Source organism: Natator depressus, chromosome 11, assembly GCF_965152275.1.
Source record: "Natator depressus isolate rNatDep1 chromosome 11, rNatDep2.hap1, whole genome shotgun sequence".
Classification (NCBI taxonomy): Eukaryota; Metazoa; Chordata; order Testudines; family Cheloniidae; genus Natator; species Natator depressus.
Genome location: NC_134244.1, coordinates 52,568,993 through 52,593,862, shown reverse-complemented (window position 1 = coordinate 52,593,862; position 24,870 = coordinate 52,568,993). Strand labels below are relative to the sequence as shown.

The window sequence follows — 24,870 nt, the reverse complement described above, 5'->3', positions numbered from 1 at the left end:
TATGAAAGCAAAAAGCCAGAGTGTGACTACAATTAACACTTTCATATCACCGTATTTGTATTGGCTAACCTTACCCAACACTACCTCACACAAAAAGTTAAATTATCTTCTTTAACTTCGAAGCAGTGGAAAGTTTGTTCAGAATAATTTTTTGTCAAGTTTTGGTTGAGTGTTACCACCACCCCATATAAAGTTGGCTGAAAACCGTAACAAAAAAGATTCCATAAAAATCTTAAGTCAGAAAGCATTTTTCATTTCATTATATTTCAGTAAGAGGCCATTTTTTTCCCTATCTTCTGTGGAATCTTTTTCCTGAAACAGAACTTTCAAACACACAAAAACAAAACATCAACTTTTCAAAATGTACCAATTACAAAAAAAGGTCGAAACAAGTGAATAAGCATCACTTAAGTTACACATTGGCAGTACGAAAGCCAAAAATATTAACTGAAAAAATACCGTGGCACAACCAACACGTTATATCCGTTTATAGTAAATCAATTTCTTCCATTTAATATTTCAGAAGAAAGCTTTCATAAAATGGAAAATCTAGAAAATGTGCATGAAAAAGACATTTTTGTAAAAAGCCAAATTTTGACTGAAACAGTACATATGAGAGATTTGAACCAAATCTATTTACAGATGATGTTCAGAATAAAAAAGGAAGTAATGTACTTTAATTCAGCTACAAGAGCAAATCTTGTGTCTTTACAAGAAACAGAATTTGCAATGAACTATTCAAATATTAGGTTTTTTCCTAACACCAGTGTCATCTTACCATTTTTATCTTTGATTTTACTTTCATCTAAACCATTTACTCGAGATTCAGGTTTGAATTCAATGTTTCCCAGTTTTAGAACTGCTGCTACCACCTCCAAGATGGACTGTGTTTCATGATCCATAAAGCCAACAATCTGCATGGCATTCTGGAAAAGGGGAAAAAATCATGAGACAAAGATATACATTTTTAATCAAATAGATCATACTTGCAAAATCCACCATTTATATACAACAGCACAGAATATAAACATTTTCCAAACATGTATGATATAACAAGAATATGAAAAAATTACTGGGCTTGGATAATTACACCACAGGATACGAAGTGAGGTTTGCAAGAATTGTGTAACTCAGTTGGCATAAATGTTAATCTGTCCCTAGTGTCCATACCAGAGCACTGAAGTAATTCATGTTTTTATAAAGATTTTTTTCCTAACTGCCTATAGACCAATTAGTCTAATTTCAGACTCATAACAAATTTGAAAAGCTAAGATAAATGAATAGATCAACAAAACACTGATGGATTAAATTTAAATTTAGCAAAAGAATAGGAGAAAAATATCACTGGAGTTCACGCTTTTCTTTCTTAAGTGCATCTATACAAAACCAAACTATTCTCTATCAAGACTTTGGTTAACCAGTGTTACATCTAAAAATCATTGCATACTATACATCTGCAAGAAAAGTGCGTTTAACACTGATTAAGGCCCCAGTCCTGAAAATGGCTCAGCAGAGGTGTATCCCCTCTAGTACAGACCCACTTGCAGAATTGAGGGTTTCGAATTTTGAGTTGTGTGTCTTGGATTAAACTGGATTAATCTTACCCTAACTGTTCTGAAGTTCACTGCATCATCCACTCCATTTACTCGGGCAGAGTCCAAACTCAGGTAGTTATATCTGCTGAAATCCCGTTCAAGTTTAAGTTTGTCTAATGAATTGAATGAAAATAAGATCAGTCAGGTATCCTTGTTAATGGCTCTCTTTCACCCTTACGGACAGTATATGAATAACTGCTATTAACAAATAGTTAATATTAAATTGACCTAGTGATCTTTAAATTACAAGCCCTTTAGGGCAAGGATGGTCTCTTTTCTGTGTTCATACAACATCCTGCACAAATGGGGCCCCAATCCTGACCATGACCTTGATTACGACAACGTAAATATGTTACTACTACTAACAGTAATAATAATAAATAATAAATAATAATAATAATAAATAGTAAGTTAAAAAATACCTTTCTTCACACAAAACAAAAATATTGGTTGAGAGTGTTTTATTAGGAAAACCAAAAGCAGTAATAATGTCTGAAACACCAGAAGTGCAGTACTTACTAAGCAGGTCGTCTGATGCACCAGATAATATCTGATAGAAGATATGAAAGTTTCTTTCACCTCTTGGCTGTTTAACAACACGGGACTTCTCTAACAGATCTAAAGACAAAATCATCAGAGTTAATTTTTGCCACACCATTTTCTCTCTATTTTAACATCTTTTTTTTAAACTGTTTCCTATTAACACCAGAGCTGATCAAATAATACTTATTAAATAATTTAATAAGCAGTGATATTTCTTAACTAAGTTATTGGCAAAGAATTTCGTTCACTATTTGCCCCGCTCAACCTACAATAAGCTAATGATTTTTATATATTGCAGCCTTACCAATTAGACATGATGGGCCAGATTTTTAAAGGTATTTAGGTGCCTAGTAGTATTTTCAAAAGCATCTAGGTGCCTAATATAACCCATTGAAATCAATGAGCTTTACGTGCATAGGTGCTTTTGAAAATCCCACTAGGCATCTAAATACCTTTAAAAACCTGGCCCTATATTTTCAGGCATAAACAGCACTGTGGGGACTAACCCCATAGTGCTGGAAGAGAAAATAAGGTTTGGGGAGGATTGTTATATGAAGAAAGAGCTTTAAAAGGAGATGAGGTGTGTTGAGGGTGGAAGCAGCAAAGAGGAACAGAAAATTTTAGAGCGGAACTAAGAAGTGTAACTGGGAATAATGGGATGAAACAGAGTAAGGGGAAATTGGAGATGAATAGTCAGGACACCTTTTATGACAGTGAGGCCTACCAGATTATCCCCCAAGGGACCTGATGAAAAGTCCATCAAATGAGGCATTTAAAACTAGACTGGGAAAAAGCACTCTACGTTCTATAGGAGCATACACTGCACTGGTAAGTAGTTTGAGAAGATTATTAGCTCTTTTCCACCAGTGACATCTATGATTCTTGCAATGAGGACAAGAATCTTGCAAGACCATAGAGCTGGATTGGCTCAGAACAAAGAAGATTCTGGAGAGCTCTATCACACTTACTGCTCAGATGGCAATGCAAATTCAGCTCGTGGTTGAATTGCACTGAGATGGTTTTGGTGGCTTTGGGCTCAGTGCAGCCTGAGAATGAAGGGAGATGTGGAAAGGGACGTTCTGGATGGTGAGGGCAACATTCAGTGTGGCACAGAGCTGCTCACCATTTTGTGAGGTTGGAGGCTGAGCTACATCTATTTTTTTTAAAATGTCTTTCATTTCTTGTTTTAGTGGCATACATGAGGGCTCAACACCATTGCCCCAGCCATGCCTTGTGTACAACCCCACCTTTTCCCGGACACGCCCTTTCTAGGTCCCAGGCACCCTCTGGGGTGAAGGTACAGGTGCCAGCACACCATGCCAAGTACAGTGCAGAGAATGTGCTAATGCTATGTGTGCACCTGCTGAATAGTACATGCCACTCATCAGGTGTGCATGCCCTTTTGCACCATGTTAGTGCATGAAAGATCAAGCCCTTTAAGAGTACACATCTCAACATGTTAAAAGGAACATGGTTGCTTGCATGCCTAGTCTAAGTCACCCAGTTAATTTACAAACAAAATCCAGACAAAGCTTTGTAATTATTTTTAATTCAGTGTTTAGAGTCACAATTTGAACAGGCCAAAATTTATGTGCAGATAAAAATTCCAGCTACATTAAAGGCAACATACTCAATTAACATCGAGCATTAGCTTCTTAATACGTTAAGAGTTTCATTAGGCATTTGTGGGAGCTTGATAATCATTGTGTAAAACTAATCAAAACGAAGGTTGGGTGTACTTTCTTAATGTCCCCGCAGCAATAAGAAAGAATTACTTAAAGTCACACTCAATCCATGCTGCATGGGTGGAGGTTCCATAAGGCACCAAATACCTACTCAGCAGCTACTTAAATTTTCTTGTCAAAAACTGTCAATGAAGCATCCTGCATCCTGTTCAATGATTTCTTTAAAAAAACGTTAGACTAAGCTGTCTCTACACTTTCTATCCAGAAAAGGAAGATACAGAACACAAAGGAAAGTTCTTCAGAAATCACCAAGGTGACCAGATGGCTGACATGGATAAGAGATGGATGTAGACACTCTGGGCCAAATTCTGTCCAGTGTTACCCCATGTAATTCCAAAGCAGTTGCACTGAGACTGTTGGTAGATGTGATGCTACATTCTAGGAGAGTTTGGTGGACCAGTAATTACAGGTAACACTTCACAGAAGTCAACTATTGGGGTTTTTGAGTTAGCTAAAATGAATTTCTCTGCTAAATATCCCCACAGCCTGGTTAATGTGTGGACACTGAGTGTAGAATTCAGCTCCTCATCAATTTTCATTTTTACTTTGAAATGCAGCATGAGGAGTTAACAGGCTACCCACTATCAAATTCAGCACTCTCCTTAATTTCCTGACTGGTTTGAGGACACTTACCTTCCTGGAAAGTGACTGTATGTCCCTTGGCACTTAAACATTTATATTCTTATTAATTTTTTGTCTCTCAGAACCATTTGCAGCACTAGTGTTGCACAGAAAGATACACAGAAAACTGCTCGGCTCCACTGTAATTTTTAAGCATACTGTGGTAGCAATAAGCCCTATCAGTGTACACATTTATTTTGTGCTGAGCTGAGAGGACTCCACCATTGTGTTTTGTGTATGTCCCTGCATGCTGCCAGACAGAGTGCTATGTGGAGAGCATTAGAGTAGGTGCGGCTAGAGAATCCAGTACTCCATAAATCCTCCAAATCCAACCCTCCCCCACTCTTGGGAGGCTGCTCTAGTGCTACACAGATGACTCCAACCCTTAAACTGGAGTAACAGCTGCAAAGCAGCTACATCTTTCCCCATCCCAGCCTTTGGATGAGAATTCTTCTCTCTTTTGTGTCTGCAATTTCCCACTGCCCAGCTCAGTTAACAGGAGGATTATTTGGCCCTTGGTGTGGTCGTTGAATGGATGAAGACACAAGGACATTCAGAACTCGTGGGAGTACAACAGAACTTATTAATATTTTAGTCAGTTACAAGCACTACTTTGTCTCCATGCTGCCTGTTGTAATTATCACAGTTCAACCCACTTGCAAACACAGCATAAATCGAAGATAATACTTTACTTATTCTATTAATATGCAGCAGGACTAGGAGAAGGGATTAGATTAAAAAGACCATGCTAGCAAATCAAGTCTAAAACACAGGGACATAAAAATTGAATTTACTATTCTAGTCCTCCCACAAAGACATTTTAACATCTCCTACTCCAGCCCATATTAAGCCTCTCACAAATATATCAGGAACAAAGTAAATTACATTGTGCTCAAAATAACCAAGTGCCAAGGTGAAGAATTTAAAGCACCACACTGACCTGGACAGCAATTGGCAAAACCCACAGCAAGCACAGCATTTCAAAGGCTGAAGACCATGGTAAGGAGAATTTCACTAATTTCGGAGGTCTCAGTGGCACAGTTAGGATGGTTTCAGTCTTTTTTTTTCAAGCAACGTCTGCATTTTTATAATCTAATAACCCTATAATTTGTCTTCTCTGCTTCCAGATGTGGCTGTATTTCAGCATATTCAGCAACAAGTAGTTTTGCAAAACCTTTTAAAAAACAATCGCTATCCACCGATGCAAATCGCAGTAAAACTTCAGAGTTACGAACACCAGAATTACGAACTGACCAGTCAACTGCACACCTCATTTGGAACCAGAAGTACACAATCAGGCAGCAAAACAAAAAGGAGCAAATACTGTACAGAACAGTACTGTGTTAAACAAACTACTAAAAAATAAAGTGAAAGTTTTTTAAAAGTTGACAAGGTAATGAAACTGTTTCTGTGATTGTTTCATTTAAATTAAGATGGTTAAAAGCAGCATTTTTCTTCTGCACAGTAAAGTTTCAAAGCTGTATTAAGTCAATATTCAGTTGTAAACTTTTGAAGGAACATTTTGTTCAGAGTTACAAACATTTCCAAGTTAAGAACACTACTGCATGACTTTAATAAAGACAAAGTGCAATCACTTATCTTATAAACATGTCTCCTGTGGCTTGATCACATACTACAAAATCAAATTACCTATATGGTTTAATACAGCAGGAAACGGACTGTGTGTGTGTCAAGGTTATTAAGTGCAAGAGACTGAACCTGAGGGGTTCTGAACATCCACAACACCTAGCGATGACAGGCTCCAGGTTTTTTGGAATACAGCACACATACAGAAATGTGTCATTTATAATAATTTTAGATGAGCAGAGCTACAATCAATGACAGCACACCTCTTATTTATTTCTACATCTGGTTCTACCCATGTAGTTTATTTCTGGTAATCCGTAACATTTCTGTATGTGTCAAAAATATCTATTGGAATAATATTTAAAAGTGTGTAAGAATTGTCAGAAGTTGGGTTTTAGCACAAACTATCTGAAGCACTGACTTCTGAATGACTAAAGACTGCATTCACGGGAACTTTGAGAAAGGTAAAGGAAAACAATTACATTTTAAAACTAGACTGTGGAATATTTGGAATATAATCAAAACAAACAATACTACAGAATACCATTTTGTAACCTGTCTAAACAATTTAAAAAAGATATCTCCATAGATTTATGACCCAATTATCTAATCTGGCAAATCTGGGACTTAACATGCATCTCAGCAATATTTAAAAATCACTTATAAATAGGATTTTTAGGCATACATAACTCTTCTATATACCACCCCCAGACCTTCGAATTTTTAAATTATATTGTAGTGCATAAAAACAACTGTAACCATATTTAATCCCTAATTCAGCACAGTTTTTGAGCACATGCCGAAATTTAAACACATTAGTAGCCTAGAACTACTCATGAATTCCAAGTAAGGCATGTGCTTAAATATCTTGCAGAATCAGGTCCATTCTGCTTTTTTAAGTCATATCTCCCCTAATGGGAAGCTATCCTGTCAAATTAATATTAAGCTTGAGTCAAGAAAGAGTCAAGAGTTATCACAGATATATTAACTGAATAGACACCTTGCTACTGGCAACCTAAGATTAAATTTGCATGTGCCGGAATAGAGTAGGACAGAGGTTCTCAACCGGGGTCTGGGGCTCCCTGGGGAGCCATGGGCAGGTTTCAGGGGGTCTGCCAAGCAGGGCTGGCATTAGACTTGCTGGGGCCAAAGGCAGAAAGCCACAGCCCCCCTGCATGGGGCTGACGCCTGGGGCCCCGAGCCCTGCCATCCAGGGCTGAAGCTGAAGCCTGAGCAACTTAGCTTCATGGGGCCCTGGGCAATTGCCCTACTTGCTACCCCTAATGCTGGCCCTGGCTTTTATATGAAGAAAAACAGTTGTTGTGGCACAAGTGGGCAGAGAGTTTTTATAGCACGTGGAGGGGGTGAAGGTTGAGAACCCCTGGAGTAGGGGACAATTTTAGGTTCAGTCTTACTTAATATAGAATCATAAAAATGTATGGCTGGAAGGGACCTCGAGAAGTCATCAAGTCAGCCCCCTGAGCTGCAGCAGGACAAACTAAACCTAGACCATCCCGATAGGTGTTTGCCCAACATATTCTTAAATACCTCCAATGGCAGGGATTTTACATCTTATTCCAGAGCTTAACTACCCTTACAGTTAGAAAGTTTTTCCTAATATCTAATCTAAATCTCCCGTTTTTTCTTCTGCCCCACTAGTAGCTGCACACCCTTCCAAAAGTGGCTGTATTTTAGAAGCGCTGTTGAAAGTGCATAGTTTGTGAAGCACTTTGGGACCTTTTGGGTTGAAAGGCATATTTGTTACTTCAATACAGCTTTAAAAGCTCAGCTATGGAGCTTTGGCAAAATAGGAGACACATGGCTTTTTCTAATTACATGCATGCTTTCAGAGACTTTAATGTAAACAGTTTCCTGAGCATATGTTAAATTAGTTGTGAGAGAGGGATCGATGTCTTAGATTTTTCTTCTGGGGTTTTGTTAAGCAAGGAAGTTAACTAAATTAGTTATCAGATTTCCAAAGTGCAATGTTCACTGCACTGTCTGGATATTTAGTGGAGAAAAGTGTCAGAAAGGTATTATAGTCAGAAAATCAGGTATTTACCATAACAGAGCCACAATTTGCAATCCTGTTTAACGCTGAGTTTATGCTCTGCTATTCATTGTCCATGTGCAGGCCACAATGAGACTGACAAAAGTGATCCAAATCACCTGTCATATTCTTAGAAAACTCTGTTTTTGGTTGACCTTCCTTTGGCCCTCTGTTTTAGCAGCATTTTAACAAATCACCCCAAAGTACAGATTTAACAGTCAGCATAACCAACAAATTTTTCACTAACCCCTGATGACTATGAATCCTGCAGACCAAATTTTCAAAGGGAATGCCACATAGGTACATATTTTAGGCAGGCACTGTCATTTTGTTCTATTATTGTACAGTGCCTAGCACAATGGGGTCCCAGTCCACAGCTGGGGCTCCGAGGCACTACAGTAATACAAAAAATTAATAGCAATACCAAATTGCATCCATTTGTTGCAAAAAGTTCACTTCAGCATGTTCAGTGTAGGCAATTCTGCACAGAAGTGCCGGCTGTTTATGCATATAGATGCAGGTACAAACAATGTATGAACATTTTGTAAATTTTAGTGCTGTATATAGAAAATACTCACAGTGCACACACATACATTAGGCACATGTATATTTACCGGGTACACACAGTATCCGTCAGTGCTTTTGTCTGGATGGAAAAAAATCCAAAGGTTAACACCCATTAAAACTGGTGTTAAGGATAAAACCTCTTCAGAAAGGTCATTACTGCAGATACATATGGTTTAAAAGTCAAATACTTATTGTTGTTTCTCAAGGCACAACATTCCAATATTCATCTAGTAAAAGGCTCCATCTGATATCAGAACGTTATGGAGATAGTCAAAAGATAATTTGTACTTCCTAGTTGACTACGCCTTTAAAAAGTTACAGGTATTTAAACTGTTTAAATCAGCAGCTGACCAACCATTTGAGTAAAATGCACATTTATTATAAAATGAAATTTTTCAAATCACAGACTAGTAATGCTGTACAATACATCTGGCAAGCTATAATATACAAATGAATTTTTCTGGTTTTGATCAACAGAAACTTTAAGGTTGATAGATGCAGAAATATTTGATCCTTTCTATTTTTCTAAATGTACAACAAATTGACTTCAGTATCAAGAAAGGAATGAGGATACATGGCAAAACACCACAAGAGAGGAATAAATGTCACTAGCCTAATCCGTCCTAAATGGTCCAGCAGAAGTTATTTTTAGTCCATTCCTTGGCTATGCAGGCCAAATCACAAGGCATGTTCCAACTACTAGGCAGCCGACAATTTTTACAGATAAACTTGCAACTTCTTGACATGCCATATTTTCCCCCTCCTTGATTCCCTTCTCAGCCATGAGAGAACACAATAATGGCTCTTCAACAGGACCTTCCAATATTAACCCAATATTTGGAACTATGTTCCCTTTAAGTGAAATGAGCCCTCAACACATCAGACTTATTTGGAGTATCTGCAGTCAGTCACAACTAACACACATTTTCAAAAGGAGTTAAAGCCTGTTTACACTAGCTAGTAAGTGGTGTTTGTCATTTTAAAAAAAAATTTTGCTAACAGAATTTCAAGCTTTTTTCCTAGTTTAGAAAAGTTTTAACGCTACATATTTACTATCATCAAAAAGCGACTGCAGAAACAAACAAAAAAAACCACCCCAAAATCCATCTAACAATGGAGTTTGAAAAACTTCAGATGTTTAAAACAAGATTTTTTAAATGTCTAGTCATAAGAAATGCTAGTAACAGTGCCTTGACCAATTGAAATTCCACAACAACAATCATAATACATAACCAGAGTTCTTTGCTCTTACTGTTGATTCTTCACTGAATACACAATTACATATACCTTTCAAAAGGCAAAAATCAAGTGTTTACACTAGCATAAGATAGTTGTTTTGTTAATCTAAAAATTATTATTTTTACTCATAGGTTTCTTTCATATGGTTTCTGAAGGAGGTGAAAATATAGATCTTATTCTTAATTATAGTCATAAGCTGTCATTTGGATTGTAAGTGCTTGTTGATTAAAGTTCTTTTCTAAACCAGGCATTACATCTACTGTATCTAGGTTCATCGTTATTTACTAATTTATCATTAAATTAGGGTGAGGTTAGGATACTGTTAGAAAAGACCACCGTCATGTTAAGAAGTGTGAAGGCATTCAGCAGGTGATTCCCTCTACTACTATCTTTTTTAAATCAGTCAGAAATATTTGTTACTTAGTAACAGATGTTTCTCATTGGCTAACAGGATTTTTTTTTTTAAACTTTTTTTCCTAACTTTTTAATACCTCCAACCTTTAACTCCAAGCTGATTTTTTTTTTTAAATGGACAACAAAGCATTTGAAGAATTTCTGTTACTCATCAGAAAAACTATTACCAAAACTGTAGCTACCATCTCAGTATTGTTTGTATGTCACTAAATACATTATAAATCTTAAAAATTCACTCTTGAGTAAACTATTCTGGAATAGGACGCAATTACGGCATGGATTTTAAAGCTGAGTACGCAATTAAAAGTGCAAAATGTGTCCAATTTCCATGTACAATTATTGCACCATGAAAACTGAGTACAAATTAGTAATTTTAAAAATGACTATACCTATTCCTAAGAAACAACAGTAGTCTATCTTACGAACCCTTTAAATGCAGATTTTTTTTGCATGCTTTACACAGAGAAATAAACAAAAAAAGTGACAGCTTTGGTTTGTTTCATGAAAAGACTGACCATCTAAACGTACATCATTTTCCTTTCACATGGGAATAAATTACACTGCTAGATTCTCGCTGGACTGCCTCAAGGAAGACTACAGAAGGCTGGGGAAGATGCGTAAAGTAATGAAGGCTCATGTGCATCTTCAGTGGGATTCTACCTGTCTCTAGAGAAGGAGAGCAAAGGTTCTACCAGGAGGACTTTGGTATGGTTGACCACTGGGAAGTATTCATGGAAAGATGCCTGTTCTCATGGGATGGATTCCATCTGAGTAGGGACAAAAATACACTTCTAGGATGGAGGTTGGCACAACTGATTAAAAGAGCTTTAAACTAGGATTTTGGGGAAGGTTGTTGAGAGATACACATGTAATCGCCACATCTGATTCTAATACTGAGCAAGAGGAAAATCAAGTAAAAGAGGATACAGGGATAGAAAAAGGAACAGAGGGTAGGAGAACGGACAACATGAGGAAAGACAGCACCATAACCACTGGCAGTAACAGTCAGGCAGGTGACACTGTACCTCATCAGGCAAGGAATCTGGGTGAAGCCAAGCAGAAACAACTAAGATGTCTGTACTCCAATGCAAGGAGCCTGGGTAACAAAACAGAGGAACTAGAACTACTGGAGTAGGAAGTAAAACCAGATATTATAGTAATAATGGAAACATGGTGGAATAGTAGTCATGACTGGAATTCAGGTATTGAAGGGCATGTGCTGTTCAGGAAGGTCAGAAATAAAGGTAAAGGTGGTGGAGTAGCATTGTATATTTATGACGAGGTAGACTGCAGCGAAATTTAAGTGAAATAATGCATAAAATGGAATTTGTTTGGACAAAGATCACTTTGGGGAAGAAAGGCAACAGAGGCTCCACTAGTTTAGCGCCTGGGGTCTGCTACAGATCACCAAGAAACAATATGGACAGAAACTTCTTTAATATTTTTAATGACATAAATACTACTGGGAATTGAGGGATTATGGGAAACTTTAATTTCCCAGATACAGATTGGAGAACAAGTACTACTAATAGTGGTAGAGCCTAGGGATGTAAATATCGGTTTAAAAAGTTAACCAGTTAAACGATTAAAATTATATCGTTTAACCGGTTAACTGAGGTCACTCCAACGGGCGGGTCCCACTCGGCCTGGCGCAGCCAGGGCCGCTGGGCTCCTGCCCATCCCTTCCCCACCTAAGCCAGCCTCTTCCAGTCACCCTTTGATTCAGGTAGCTTCCCCTCCTCCCCCAAAACCCAAAGACAGTGAGGGGAATCTTAAAAGAGACAAAAGCCCTTTTCTTCCTGCCCGTGAAACTCCTACTGCTTTTTAAGCTGCAATGAGCTCTTGCTGACCCCATTCCAACATAATAGGTCACATGCAGGAGTTACAAACAGTTATACCAGTCTCATGAGTGGTCAATATCAGACTCAAAGGTCAGAAGGGATTATCTAGTCTGACCTCCTGCACGTTGCAGGCCACAGAACCGCACCGACAGTGGCTACTGTTACAATTAGGACCTCATCTACTTCTCACCCAAAAGATGAGAAATTCCAGCACCACCCGTGTACCAAGTTGGGACAGTAGTGGTCTGCAGTCACTAAGAAAAGAATGCCACTAAATCACACCATAGCCTCCTTAAGAGTTGCTTACCATCCTGGTTACTCACCTGGCTCTACAACATTTGGCTTGTGATCAAGCAAGAAGATACATGGCTACATAAATTGAAAACCATTTACTGTTCTATAGTCTAAGGCCTGGTCTGCACTAAAAAGTTAGGTCGAAGGAAGCCACCTTAAGTCGACCTGTTAATGTATGTGTCTACATTACTGGGTCCTTTAAGCCAACCTAAGTCGCCTCTAATGTTGACTTCTGTAATCCACCTCTGTGAGAGGCGTAGCACTTAGTTCGATTTTCATGGGTCGACTGCGAGGTAGTGCAGGTGCAGCGTTGTGTAAGTCAACTTAATTGGCCTCTAGGTGGTGTCCCACAATGCTCATCTGTGACTGCTCTGGAGATCATTCTCAACTCTGCTGCACTGCAGCCAGGTACACAGGAAACAGCCCCTCCCCTGCTAAAGCTCCGAGAACCCTTGAATTCCCATTTCCTGTTTGATCAAACATTGGGAGCATGCCAGCTTGAGAACAGCTGATTATGGAGACTACATGCCCCAAATGTGCTCCAGCCTGGTCTGCACAGGAGGTGGTGGATCTCATCGCTGTATGGGGAGAAGAGTCTGTTCAGGCATAGCTCCGATCCAGCAGAAGAAAGGCTGACATCTATGCAAAGATCGCTCGTGGAACGGGGGAGAAGGGCTACATGAGGGACATACTGCAGTGCCGTGTGAAAATAGAAGAACTTCACCAAGCGTACCAGAAGGCAAGGGAGGCGAACAATCATTCTGGTACTGAACCCCACACATGCCGGTTCTACAATGTGCTTCATGCAATTCTTGGGGGTGACCCTACCTGCACCCCCACAAGCAACGTGGACACCTCACAGGTGTGAGAGTCTAGGGACAACAAGGACAACAATATGGTGGATAAGGAAGAGGAGGAGGAGGAGAATGGGAGACAGGCGAGCCGTAGATCCATTTTCCCTTGAGAGCCAGGAAATATTTTGAACCCTGGAGCCCTGTGGGTCACAGGACATCACGGAGGCCAACTGCGATGCCGGGGAAGGCATCTCTGGTGAGTATACAGTTACAATCAAAGTCCAGTTAAACTTTAGTATGCACACACATTCGGTGGGATTGCATGTTTACTGTGAAGAAAAAAGCGAGGTGCTGTGGTTCTCTGCTTACAAGAGGCTGCTCCAGTTATGCAGAGGGAGGCCCCGGAAAAGACTGTTTATGTGGACTGGGATAGCCAGGGAATCCTTCAAGGATATCTCTCGGAAACTTTCGTGGAGGTACTCTGCAATCCTTTGCAGAAGGTTTCTGGGCAGGGCATTCTTATTTCTTTCATCATAGTAGGACACTGTCCCACGCAACTCCTGAATTAATTCTGCTGGCATCATTGTGATACACAGCATAGCAGCATAAGGACCGGGTCTATACACAGACAACTTTCAGCATCCCCTTCCTTTCCACTTCTGATACCCTCAGAAGACTGATATCACATAGGGTCGCCTAGGAGAAATGGGGGAAGTTTTCATTAAAAGTGCTCTTACACCAAAAAAAAAAAAAAAAGGGGGCATATAGACCCACCCTACCCCCCACATTCTGGATCGCCGAACCACACGGCTGTTAATGTGCCTTTAGTGTGCTAAGCATGGGTCAGCAAGTAGTTTAAAGTGACTGATGTGGGGCCCCAGTCCCCTCATGAGAGATTCCACAATTTGGGAATGAAAACATTCCCTCCTGCCCCGTTCATAAACGGCTTCCCGTGGTGCTATGGGGAATGTCCATTGTCTGACCAGCTACCTCTACTCCCGACATGAGCCTACCGTAAACTTCATTAAAAGTGCAGTCACCCATGACCCGGGCGTGGTGGGCATACTCACCATAGCTAGAGAAGCAAAACAGCACAGTGAACGGTTACGGATTCTGATTATGTTATGGCTTGCACCTAGTGTAATAAGGGTTGTTGGGTTGGTTTTTTTTTTTTTTAATGAAAACGGCCTTGCTATGGAAACATTTCATTCATGTACTATGGCTCCTTTATTTTTTCCCATGACTGACAGCTGGAAATGTGTTCTTTGGCGTGTCATCAACACCTGAAAGTAGACTTTTGCTGATTAGGAGGAGGAGAAAGAGAACATGGGAAAACATGTTCACTAAGATAATGAACGCCTCTGGGACAGCTCACACAATGCTGAGAGCATGGAGGATTTCACTGTCCGAGAAGTTAGACATGGACATGGAGAGCAGGAAAGCTTCCAATGAGCAAGAGCGTGCGGTGCAGGATGAGATGCTTTGGATTATGAGGGACCAAGCAGGCATGTTGAGGCATCTGGTTGAACTGCAGAAACAGAAGCAGGTGGGTAGAGTCCCTCTGCAGACCCTGGTGGACAGCCAGCCAGCATTGCCTGGTGCAGAATCACCCTCCCCTAAGTGTTCCATGAGGCATGGATGAAAAGTCCATTATCCCTTTCACTTAACTCAGGGGGTGGGTACAAGGAACAGAAGGTGCCCATTCACAGACCTTTGATGGTCTGGAATGCGGTGTTACATTACACAGCTGAAAATGTTTCTCCCGTTGCAACTTTACAAGCCCTTTTCCTCAAGGTTACCTTTTCTTTCTGTTCTCCCTCCTTATTTATGTTTGTCAAATAAAGTAAATGGATTCAAGAAATAAATGCCCTTTACTGAGTAGAAGCAGTGGGCTTGGGCAGGGGTTGGCTTTACAGGGACAGTGATACAAGCCAGGTGAAGGTTTGGAAAAGCACAATACAGACAAGCAGCTCACATTACTGCGACTCATTATTGAAACAGCTTTTCAAAGCCTCGCGGATACACAGCGCTCCTTGCTGTGCTCTTCTTATTGCCCTGGTGTCTGGCTGCTCAAAAATGGCTGCCATTCAATCGGTCTTAACTGCTCACCCCTGTGGAAAGATTTCCCCCGTTTTTCCCCACAGATATTACGGAGCACACAGCAGACAGCTATAACCATGGGGATGTTCTCCTCACTAAGGTCCAACCTTGTTAGTAGACTTCTCCAGCGCCCTTTCAAATGACCAAAGGCACATTCAACCACCATTCTGCACTTGGTGAGCCTATAGTTGAACCATTCCTTACTGCTGTCCAAATGGCTGGTGTATGGCTTCATGGGCCATGGAACAAGGGGTAGGCTGGGTCCCCCAGGAGAAATATAGGCATCTCAATGTCGTCAATGTTCATTTTGTGGTCTGGAAAGAAAGTCCCAGATTGCAGCTTTGTGAACAGACCCAAGTTCCTAAAGATGCATGCATCATGAACCTTTCCTGACCATCCTATGTTAATGTCAGTGAAACACCCCCCATAATCCACCAGCGCTTGCACCACAATTGAAAATTATCCCTTTTGGTTTATGTACTTTTTGGCAAGGTGGTCTGGTGCCAAGATGGGGATATGCGTGTCATCTATCGCCCCACCACAATTAGGGAACCACATCGTGGCAAAACTATCCACTATGTCCTGCACATTTCCCAGACTCACTATCCTTCGTAGCAGAAGTCGATTAATGGCCCTGCTCACTTGGAGCACAGCAGCTCCCACAGTTGATTTACCTACTCCAAATTGATTCCCCGCTGACCGGTAACTATCTGGTGTTGCAAGTTTCCAAATAGCAATCGCCACTCACTTCTCCACTGTCAGAGCAGCTCTCATTTTTGTGTTGCTGAATGGCAGGGCAGGGGAAAGCTCTGCACAAAGTTCCTGGAAGGTGGCCTTCCGCATTCGAAAGTTCTGCAGCCACTGCTCACCATCCTGTACCTGCAAAACGATGCGGTCCCACCAGTCAGGGCTTGTTTCACTGGACCGGAAAGGGAACTCAACAGACTGCAACTGCTCTGTGACTGCCAGCAGCAACCGTGGATTGTTTTTTCAATGGCTTGCAGCAGGACAGCTTCCAAGACATCCCTATGTTCCGCATGGCGGACCCTACTTTGGCTCTGGAAATACGGCGGGAGAAGGTGCGAGGTGTTTGAGATGCTCACAGCAAGACTGCACAACTGAGCAGGCGCCATGCTTCTGGGGTTATGGCATACACGTGGCGGTTATAAGGTGCGAAAATCACTGGGTTGTTTGCCATTGATATGAGGGAGGGAGCACAGTGCATCATGGGATGCCAACGCAATGTTCCCATTCTCCCTTGCAACAATGTTTTGATCCCATGAGGCATTGCACAAACTTCCCAAAACACACTGTGGCAAGTTGCACTTTGGGATAGCTACCCACGATGCACTGTTTGTGCATCGATGCAGGCACGGCTAATGAGGACCACTCTGTTGAGACAACGAGCACAGTGTGGCCACCCACAGTTGACTTACTTCAGAGGCTCAAGGTTGAATTTGATAAAGTCGACTTAATTTTGTAGCATAGACAAGCCCTAAGTAGCTGATCACAGTCAGTTTCAACACACATGCCTAGAGATGTGATTAATAGGATTTATCAGATGAACTTTTACACTCACCATTTCTTTTTCATGATAGCATTCATGTAGTAAGGTGCCAAATGCATGAAAAAGTGTTGTTAGACACTTCAACACAGATATATAATTTATAATTATCAAATATAAGCTGTCGTCAATTTGGAAACAGACCAGACCTGACTAGCTCAGCAGGTGTTTCAGTTGTTTCCATTTTACAAGATTTGCTTGAAGGCTTTTATTCCCACATATGGTACACAAGACATTACAGGTCTGATCAATTCCCACTGAAGTTGATGGACGTCTCTCTCTTCAATGGAAGACAGATGGGATCTACATGAATCACTGTGCTAATTATACTCTCTAGTCCCCTGTGGGCAGCTCCTTGCATCCACACTGCCCCACTGAAGGGGGCCACAAGGGAGATCATTGTAAGATATGGTCCTATAGTAAAGGGATTATCAAAGAAGACTGTTTCATGCTTGTCGGCATTTAATAATTCTGTGCCTCCCAAGAGTTGGATTCCCTAAGAACACTAATTAGTCAAAGATCTTCCTTCTGAAGTCATTATGAAGGCAATAATATTTAATGGCAATATAAGCTGCAATACAGTCCATCTTATAGAGCATGTAACAGCATAAAAACAGGGTTGGTGAGGCCTTCCTCCCTATTGAGATTTATAGCATTACGTATTAGTATAGTTCAGAATTTTTCAAGCAATGAGTTGAAGGCTTGACAATCACTCAGCTCACCTAGACAATGTGGTACAATTAGTTTCTACCTCTTAAAAAGAAGAGCCAGAACCTCTATCACTCTATTTGCAACATTCACATAGGAAATATTTTGGCATGACGTGAACCCTAGAGCGCAAATGATTAAAAACTACACCCTTCAGAGGTTGCTTTATAGGTGAAAAGGAAACAAAGAATTACAGAACTACTGTGTTGGCCTCCTTTTGACAAGATACAATATTTTAATCATGATAATTAGTTTGGCGTTTTATAGACAAAACAGATGAAAGTTCACATACTGTATTAGAGAAATATATTTTTTGGATGCAAAATATTTTCACTATTAGATGAAAAACAATACGCAAAGCCTGAATGATAAAAATTGTGTCGTCTGTATTTATGTTTTGGTGAGTGCAACATTAAACAAACATAATATCTTTTGGCCCCAAATTTCTTTAGTTGCAAAATTTCAAAGTTAATGGGTAATAAGTTTGTAATAAACTCTTCCAAGCACAGCCTTAAAAGGTGATCTGCAAAGAAAATCAAATTTGCCCTGTCCCCTTTTTGCAGTCTATACAAAAAGGGTATTTTTGTACCACTCCATTACTGTCAGCGTAAACTAATGACTTCTTACTTTTTATTTATTTTTTAACAATTTCTCAACAATGGAGTGCTACTCTGATAAGAAAATGACATACTTGGAATTTGATCACCACACCAAGCTTCCTCTCAGGTAACAGCTTCAAGGATGGGCGATATATGGCCCCATAAACCTGGCTTATGGACCCGTTAAGCAATACTTTTCAATAATCCTGGTCCATATTTCCAAATGCATTTTTACTTTGTTTTTTATACAATTCAGTACCAAAGAAAAAGTAACGAATTTTCCACCTCTTTATCATGTAACAAATACTGAGTTATTATTAAAAATAAACACTATCTCCTCATAACTCATCTCCCCTCTTTTTACTGCACATTTTGAATAAAGTGCCTGTGAAATGTTTTAAGTCAGTACCAAATGTAATACTCACAGTTACTTATAACTCCGCCAAGTGGATCACCTTTGAAATCAAACTCAATATCCATATACTTTCCCTGTGGAAACAATGGATTTTAAGAATGTTAGATTTGCCTAAGGAAAACCATTCCAGACCTTTTCAAAGTTGCTTGGTCATTTTAATGTACTACAGAGAAATTCAGTTGCTTCTTTGTGGTGTGTGTATTTAAGTTATAACAAATAGTAAATAAGTCTATGTAATAGCTTTTAAGATATTTTTCTTATCCCTTTTGGGGATTTTTATGGTAACAGGCTATAATCTATAGAGGGTGCAGTTTTCTCAGGCAGGCTAATAGGCTTTGTATTTTTTAAATCTGTAGAAATAATTGTGATTGTTTTTCAGACCCAAGTTTGTTATGCAGTCTTGGTTGCAGTGAGATTACCATCTCCAAAAGGGATACTTAATGGATCTGAGGAAAATGACAGGACTATTGGGGTATGAACTGCAGAGTGCACCGATGTGTTGTGATCATGTGGACGCTGCTGGCATGACTAAAAGGTACCTAGTTGGCATTAACATAATCCTCTTTCAAATGAGACTATGTTAACACGAACAAGGTTCCTTTCAGTTTTCTCCAGCAGCATACACACTGGGCAGTTAAGTCTGCAATACTTTGGTGCACTCTGCAGTTCACACCTGCAGAACAGTGTAGACATATAGTCTAAGAAAACAATACTTGCTACCTTTTAGGCATTACCAGACCTAGTAGATTGGGGAATTCAGGAACCTGTTTTTTTGGCCTTCCCGGATTAATTATACTGTTAAGAACAGAACTCGTTCTGGGTGTAGGTTCTTCCAGAAGTGTGGATCAGAGCACTCATAGGGTATTACATTCTTTGGGATTATTGAGGAGTAGGATATGCTGTAGATGCTGATGTGTTATACGAGTCTCTTGCCTTAATAAAGCTGCAGCCTTTTCCCACTAAGTTGTCTGCCTCATCACTCAGATGTTTGGGGCAAAGATTTGAGCAGCCTGTTACCACAGACTCAATTTAACTTTCAGCAGTACAAGTGTAGTCCCTCTCCTTGACTTCTGTTTGACTTTTCCACCTCACAGAAGATCATTTCATTCTGTGCGTTACTTTAATTTATGTGACAGGTGTTCAATTTAGTAACAGTTACTTTCAACAGCAACAGCAAGCCATGGACCCTTATTGTTTATGAAGTCAACGACAGTACAGCTCACGGGCAAACAGTTCAAGGAAATGCATTTTGGCAATAATTCAAAGAAACTCCAAATACATTCCCGTATAATGGATTATTCTGTTTCACCTTCCCCCAGTGCTTACTTAATGGAGCCAATAAGTTGAAAAGGAAGGTCTTGTGTTTACACATTTCCACTCATTTTACTTAGGACAACTTTTTCCATCACAGAGCAACATAAAATTGAGTATCATATTACACTCCTAAAGTACTGCCTTAAAGATACATTCTTATTTACAGGGTAAATTTGTCAGGATTGGTTTATTAAGTGTCTAGCTAAACAGTAACAAGTAACTTTTTTTCGCAATATTGGCAGCCATGTCATGGACAACACAGGACAGTACTTGTATTTTCTTGTTTGAAAAATTAATTTGGAACTGGTAAATTCGGGCTTTTTTCAAAATTACATTCAGTTTTTAAAGTAATTCAATCAGAGAATTACCACAATTCCAATTTTCCAATTACTGGGCCAGCAGTATGTTCCCCAAAGAGCATTTTAGCTCTGGATTTAAAAGCAAGATCTGAAGAGAGAAAGACAACTGGTTGTACTCTCTCCCCCCTCATATTCCTGATCTCCCAAATTCAACCTTCTACACTTCCCAACTCCTCGCCGTCTCTTCTTCCCCTCCACCTTCCTTGTTTCATCCACATCACCTTTCAGGCACCTTTCCTTCCCAACCCCATATACTCCAATATCCCCTAAACCTTGTACCTTGCCTCACTCCTGGAACGTCTTGCGACACTCTAGAGCCCACAGTGCCTGCGATAAAAACACTCTACTCCGTTCAATTCAGAAAAACCAACAGGGTCAATCGGAGTAGCAGTCAGAGCAAACTCAGTGGTGTGGAAGCAGCACAAGAATCTCCCACCAGCTACTGAGCAAGAGTTTGCCGGGGGGAAGGCCTTTACCTGACAAAAGCAGCTCTCCAGCAACCCTAAGTTCTATTCAGGTGGAGGACCACAATATGAATGTGCCATCCTAACCAACTTTGGGGCTCAATTTAAAGCAATAAAGATATTCTAATGAATTTGAATTCAAAGTCAGCCCATGGAATTGTGGGATACTTTCAGCGGACACCCAGAGCACAAGTCCAGTGGGGTTGTGTCTACATTGCCAAGCAATAGGGCTTGAACCCTGCGTCCTAGCTTAACTGAGGCTCGCACCCTTCACCCCGTGGGTCCTGGCACCCTGGGTCTGAGCCTTTGGTTAGCATGATTTTGTGTGTAGAAGGAAGGGGGATTAGGCTAGAGCCTGAGTTTGAACACTGGGCTTACACTGCTGTGTCGACACACCCTCTTTGTGACTTTCTACTTTCAGCTCCTAAGAGAAATTTGGGGATGGGTGCTCAGTCTTTTGGGTCTCCAAATATTTAGTTCCAGCTTATTAGTAGCAATTATATTTATTGCCAGTCGCCAGCTCCTATACAGTTTTGTTAGGGGGCTTATTCCTTCACCCACTTACTTCCCTGGTCCTTCTCGCATGAACAGAGAGCAACAATACCCGAAGTCCAAAGGTGTAAACAATCTGAGATTTATTGGGGTGAACTTCCAGCAAGCATGATTCCAGTTTCCTTCCTTAGTGTCCCCCTTCCCAGCTCTGACACCACAGAGCCTTACACCTGTGTCCCTGCTCCCATTCCTGCCCTTAGCCAAACATGATTCCAATTTCCCCATCCCCATTCCCTGTTCCCATTTCCCCCCCACACACCCACTCACTTCTTGATTGACTGCAGACTATATAGTAAAACTTGAGTTCTGCTTAGCTATACCTTAACCAATCATTTTCCTGAAATTTAACTAACCAATCCTAACATATTGTAACATGATTATGTAACCAATTATATCCCACCACCTTAATTAGTTTACACCCAGCAAAATTAATTATACAGCAGACAGGAACAATCGCAGAACCAAGACAGAGATTATACAGACAAACAACAGCAAAGTGGGAACGATCATGACAAAACAATACAGAAGTGAGGATTTCACATCCCAGCTATGGATAAGTGAGTTCTTGCCAGACAGGATGCTACCAAACTAAGTTTCCTTTTACATTTTCTAGGCACTTCCCTTTCTCTGGAGGTGATACGAATACAATCCTGTCCTGATAGTGCCTAACAGCCCAATAGCACCTTATTTCAATGTGACTAGTTTGGAATGTGAGGATGTGACCGTTCGCTTCCCAGCTTATGGCTGCCTCTGCTGCTTAGCCAAAGATCTTAGCCTAAGCACAGGACCTCAGACTGTCACAGTAAGAGAAGGACCTTACGCCGGCAGACAGTGATTTTGATTCTTTCTTTTATACCTCTATAACTAGCTAAGCGATAAGAATACACCTAAATTCTTAGAGTATAGACCTTTACAGACAGGCCTGAATATCTATATCCTAACAAGTTTCACATTTGGTTTTATGCTGAAATCTTTCCTTAACAAGGTATTTGCAGAGTACAAATCTACTAACAAAAAACCAGAACAGCTAACATGGTATTCATCGCAAAACTGAAGAGTAAACACATGTAGAAATTTCATGCCTGCAAAATGAATCTGAATTAAAGATGCAGAGTTAAAAAAAAAAGAAAAAAAGAAAGAGGGGAGATGATATCATGCAGTGATTAACTTGATAAATAGCACAATGCTCCTTGTCACATGACCGTTTAGGCAACCAACTGTGTCAGGAATAGCATCAAATCTAGCTGAGGTATAATTATGTTTCGTCCAGCCAGATAAGTGGCAACTCTCAAATTTAGCACTCTCTTGCATATTTTGGTTTTCAGTCTAATTTCATGTTAAAGTCAGAAAGCAACAAAAACTCTTACCAGGAGACTAAATGCATTTGTAGAACAGGAGTCACAACAAATCATGAATTAAGCAATTATTCAGAAGGGAGAGGTGAAATGTTCTATTGGGTCAAATGAAACATTAAATGCTGTACATCACAGAGCAATGTGGCTGGTTTCATAAGTAGTGCTATGACAAAAACGTTTTCCTTTCAAATGACATGGTCATTACTTTCTTACAAGAAAAGCTTCTCACATAAGATGAAAAAGAAAGGTGATCCAACACCCTCTCCCCTTTTGGGTTTCAAGTTCAGCCTTGTAAAAATGTCATGAAAACCTACCAATGCTTGCAAAAGTATACTTGCCCTCCCTTAGTGCTGAAGATGATTTAAAAAATCTTTTAATCCTTCATTAATATTATTTGCCTTGGGCAAACAAAGGAATAGAATCTGACTTCAACTTTAGGAACGTAAGCAGGCAAGAGAACCAAGTTCCTCCCAACATAGTGTCTTTTCATCTACTTACTAGGAAGATCAATTATATAATGGGAATAACAACAACTCTGAAAAAGAGTCATTGCTGTTTACAGGTCTCGCCTAACAGGAAATATCTGTTTTCTTGGCTGTGCAAGTCCCAAATTACCACAGATCTAGCTCCTATGGTGGGTGTGGGGTAGTTTAAAGTATTCAGCAGAAATGTTGGTCTATTTAAATAGTTCCAGAGGTGAAAGATGCAGATGCAGAAAGATCCCTTATCCAAGTGATCCCTCTGCTTCTGCTCAAAGTCACTAACCAAGCAAGAGTTAGCCTAGCTCTAGAATGAAATGACTCTCCCGCATGCATGCAGGTAATTAGGGAGCATGAGAGCTACGTGCCATTCCCCATGGGGCAGATTGAGTTTACAGAAACCTACAGTGCTGGGATGAGGCCTCCTATCCCTGATAAAAAGGATAGTTTTTGGATGTCTGGTTATATTTACACAGCAGCTAGAAGGGTGCTTCCCAATACAGGGTATAGAAACACAGTAGCTCTGCTTAAGCTAGTCTGCTAAAAATGGCAGCGTGGCCACGGCAGCACCGGCAGCCACTCAGGCTAGCTGCCCAAGTACATACCCACCAGTCAGGTGGGATTTCAAGTGGCCCTTTGCCTCCTGGTGTACAGCTTGATTCTAAAAGGAAGATAGACAGTGCCACATGGGTTACTCACTTGCTACAAACGCCTTAGAAATTCTGGGAAGTGACTGATGGACTCGTTTCCTCCTCAGAATAGGGATTAATCTCCACAGCAACAAACCCCTGCATTCTGGAGAACCAGCTGGTGCTGGAGTAAGTTTTAAAAGCTTGCTGTGAAGCAGTAATCGAAGGATCTACATGGGCTCAGAGAAATTTTATGTCCCATGTTAAGGAGAAGGTCCGATGACATAATTTAAGGAAATACCAATCGATTCTAGGAATTTCAAGACATGACAAAATTTGGTTTGGAACAACTTGACACAGTCCACTTAAATGTTTTCTTAATTAAAACAGACTTTAAAAAATATACCGCAGATGAGCAATAATGCCTATTAGAACATCTGCTCCAGACACGCATGATACTGCCCAGGCTTCTGTAACTACATAAAAATCTATCACACTCTAAACTTTGATAGGAATTATTTCCTTTACACTATATGTATGATCTTCTGTGCCTTGTACATATACTTACAAATCTAGAAGAGTTGTCATTTCTTACAGTTTTGGCATTTCCAAAAGCTGGTAGGAAAGAACAAAAAATAAATGAAACATGGTAAAAACATTTAAATACTAAAAAACAAGTCATGACTGTATGTTATGCAAAACCAAAAATAAACAAATCAATGCCTGATGGAAAACAAAGCACTGTCCTGTGTTTGAGACATCATTATCAGTTGCTGAAGATGGATTTATAAAAATCAGTTTAGTTTGAAGTTTTCTAACAATAAGAGCCAGTGAAGAAAAAACTTTCCCAACATTATGGTCAACGTGGTTTTGAACTATGCCTGGCAACTACCAGTTTACAACGTGCATGCAACACGAACTCAAAATAAACTGTAGGGCAAGTTAAGGAATTAGATTTCATCCTGTAAAGCTGTGTTTGTCAAATGGAAGTGTGTCACTCGCTATTATGAAATATAGTGCTCATGCTCATTGCAGAAGGCTT

General features: G+C 40.1%; 1 protein-coding gene across 4 annotated transcripts in view; it reads right to left on the bottom strand.

Moving 5' to 3' along the window:
* Positions 1 to 24,870, bottom strand: part of MYO1B (myosin IB) — a 181,028-nt gene that overhangs the window by 61,328 nt on the left and 94,830 nt on the right. For all 4 annotated transcript variants that reach the window (XM_074967790.1, XM_074967788.1, XM_074967791.1 and 1 more), the window contains exons 6-10: positions 24,397 to 24,443; positions 18,687 to 18,750; positions 2,115 to 2,213; positions 1,605 to 1,708; positions 779 to 926 (exon numbers count right to left, since the gene is read on the bottom strand). In XM_074967790.1, the coding sequence (XP_074823891.1) occupies positions 779 to 926; positions 1,605 to 1,708; positions 2,115 to 2,213; positions 18,687 to 18,750; positions 24,397 to 24,443 (462 nt within the window). The remainder of the gene's footprint in view (positions 1 to 778; positions 927 to 1,604; positions 1,709 to 2,114; positions 2,214 to 18,686; positions 18,751 to 24,396; positions 24,444 to 24,870) is intronic.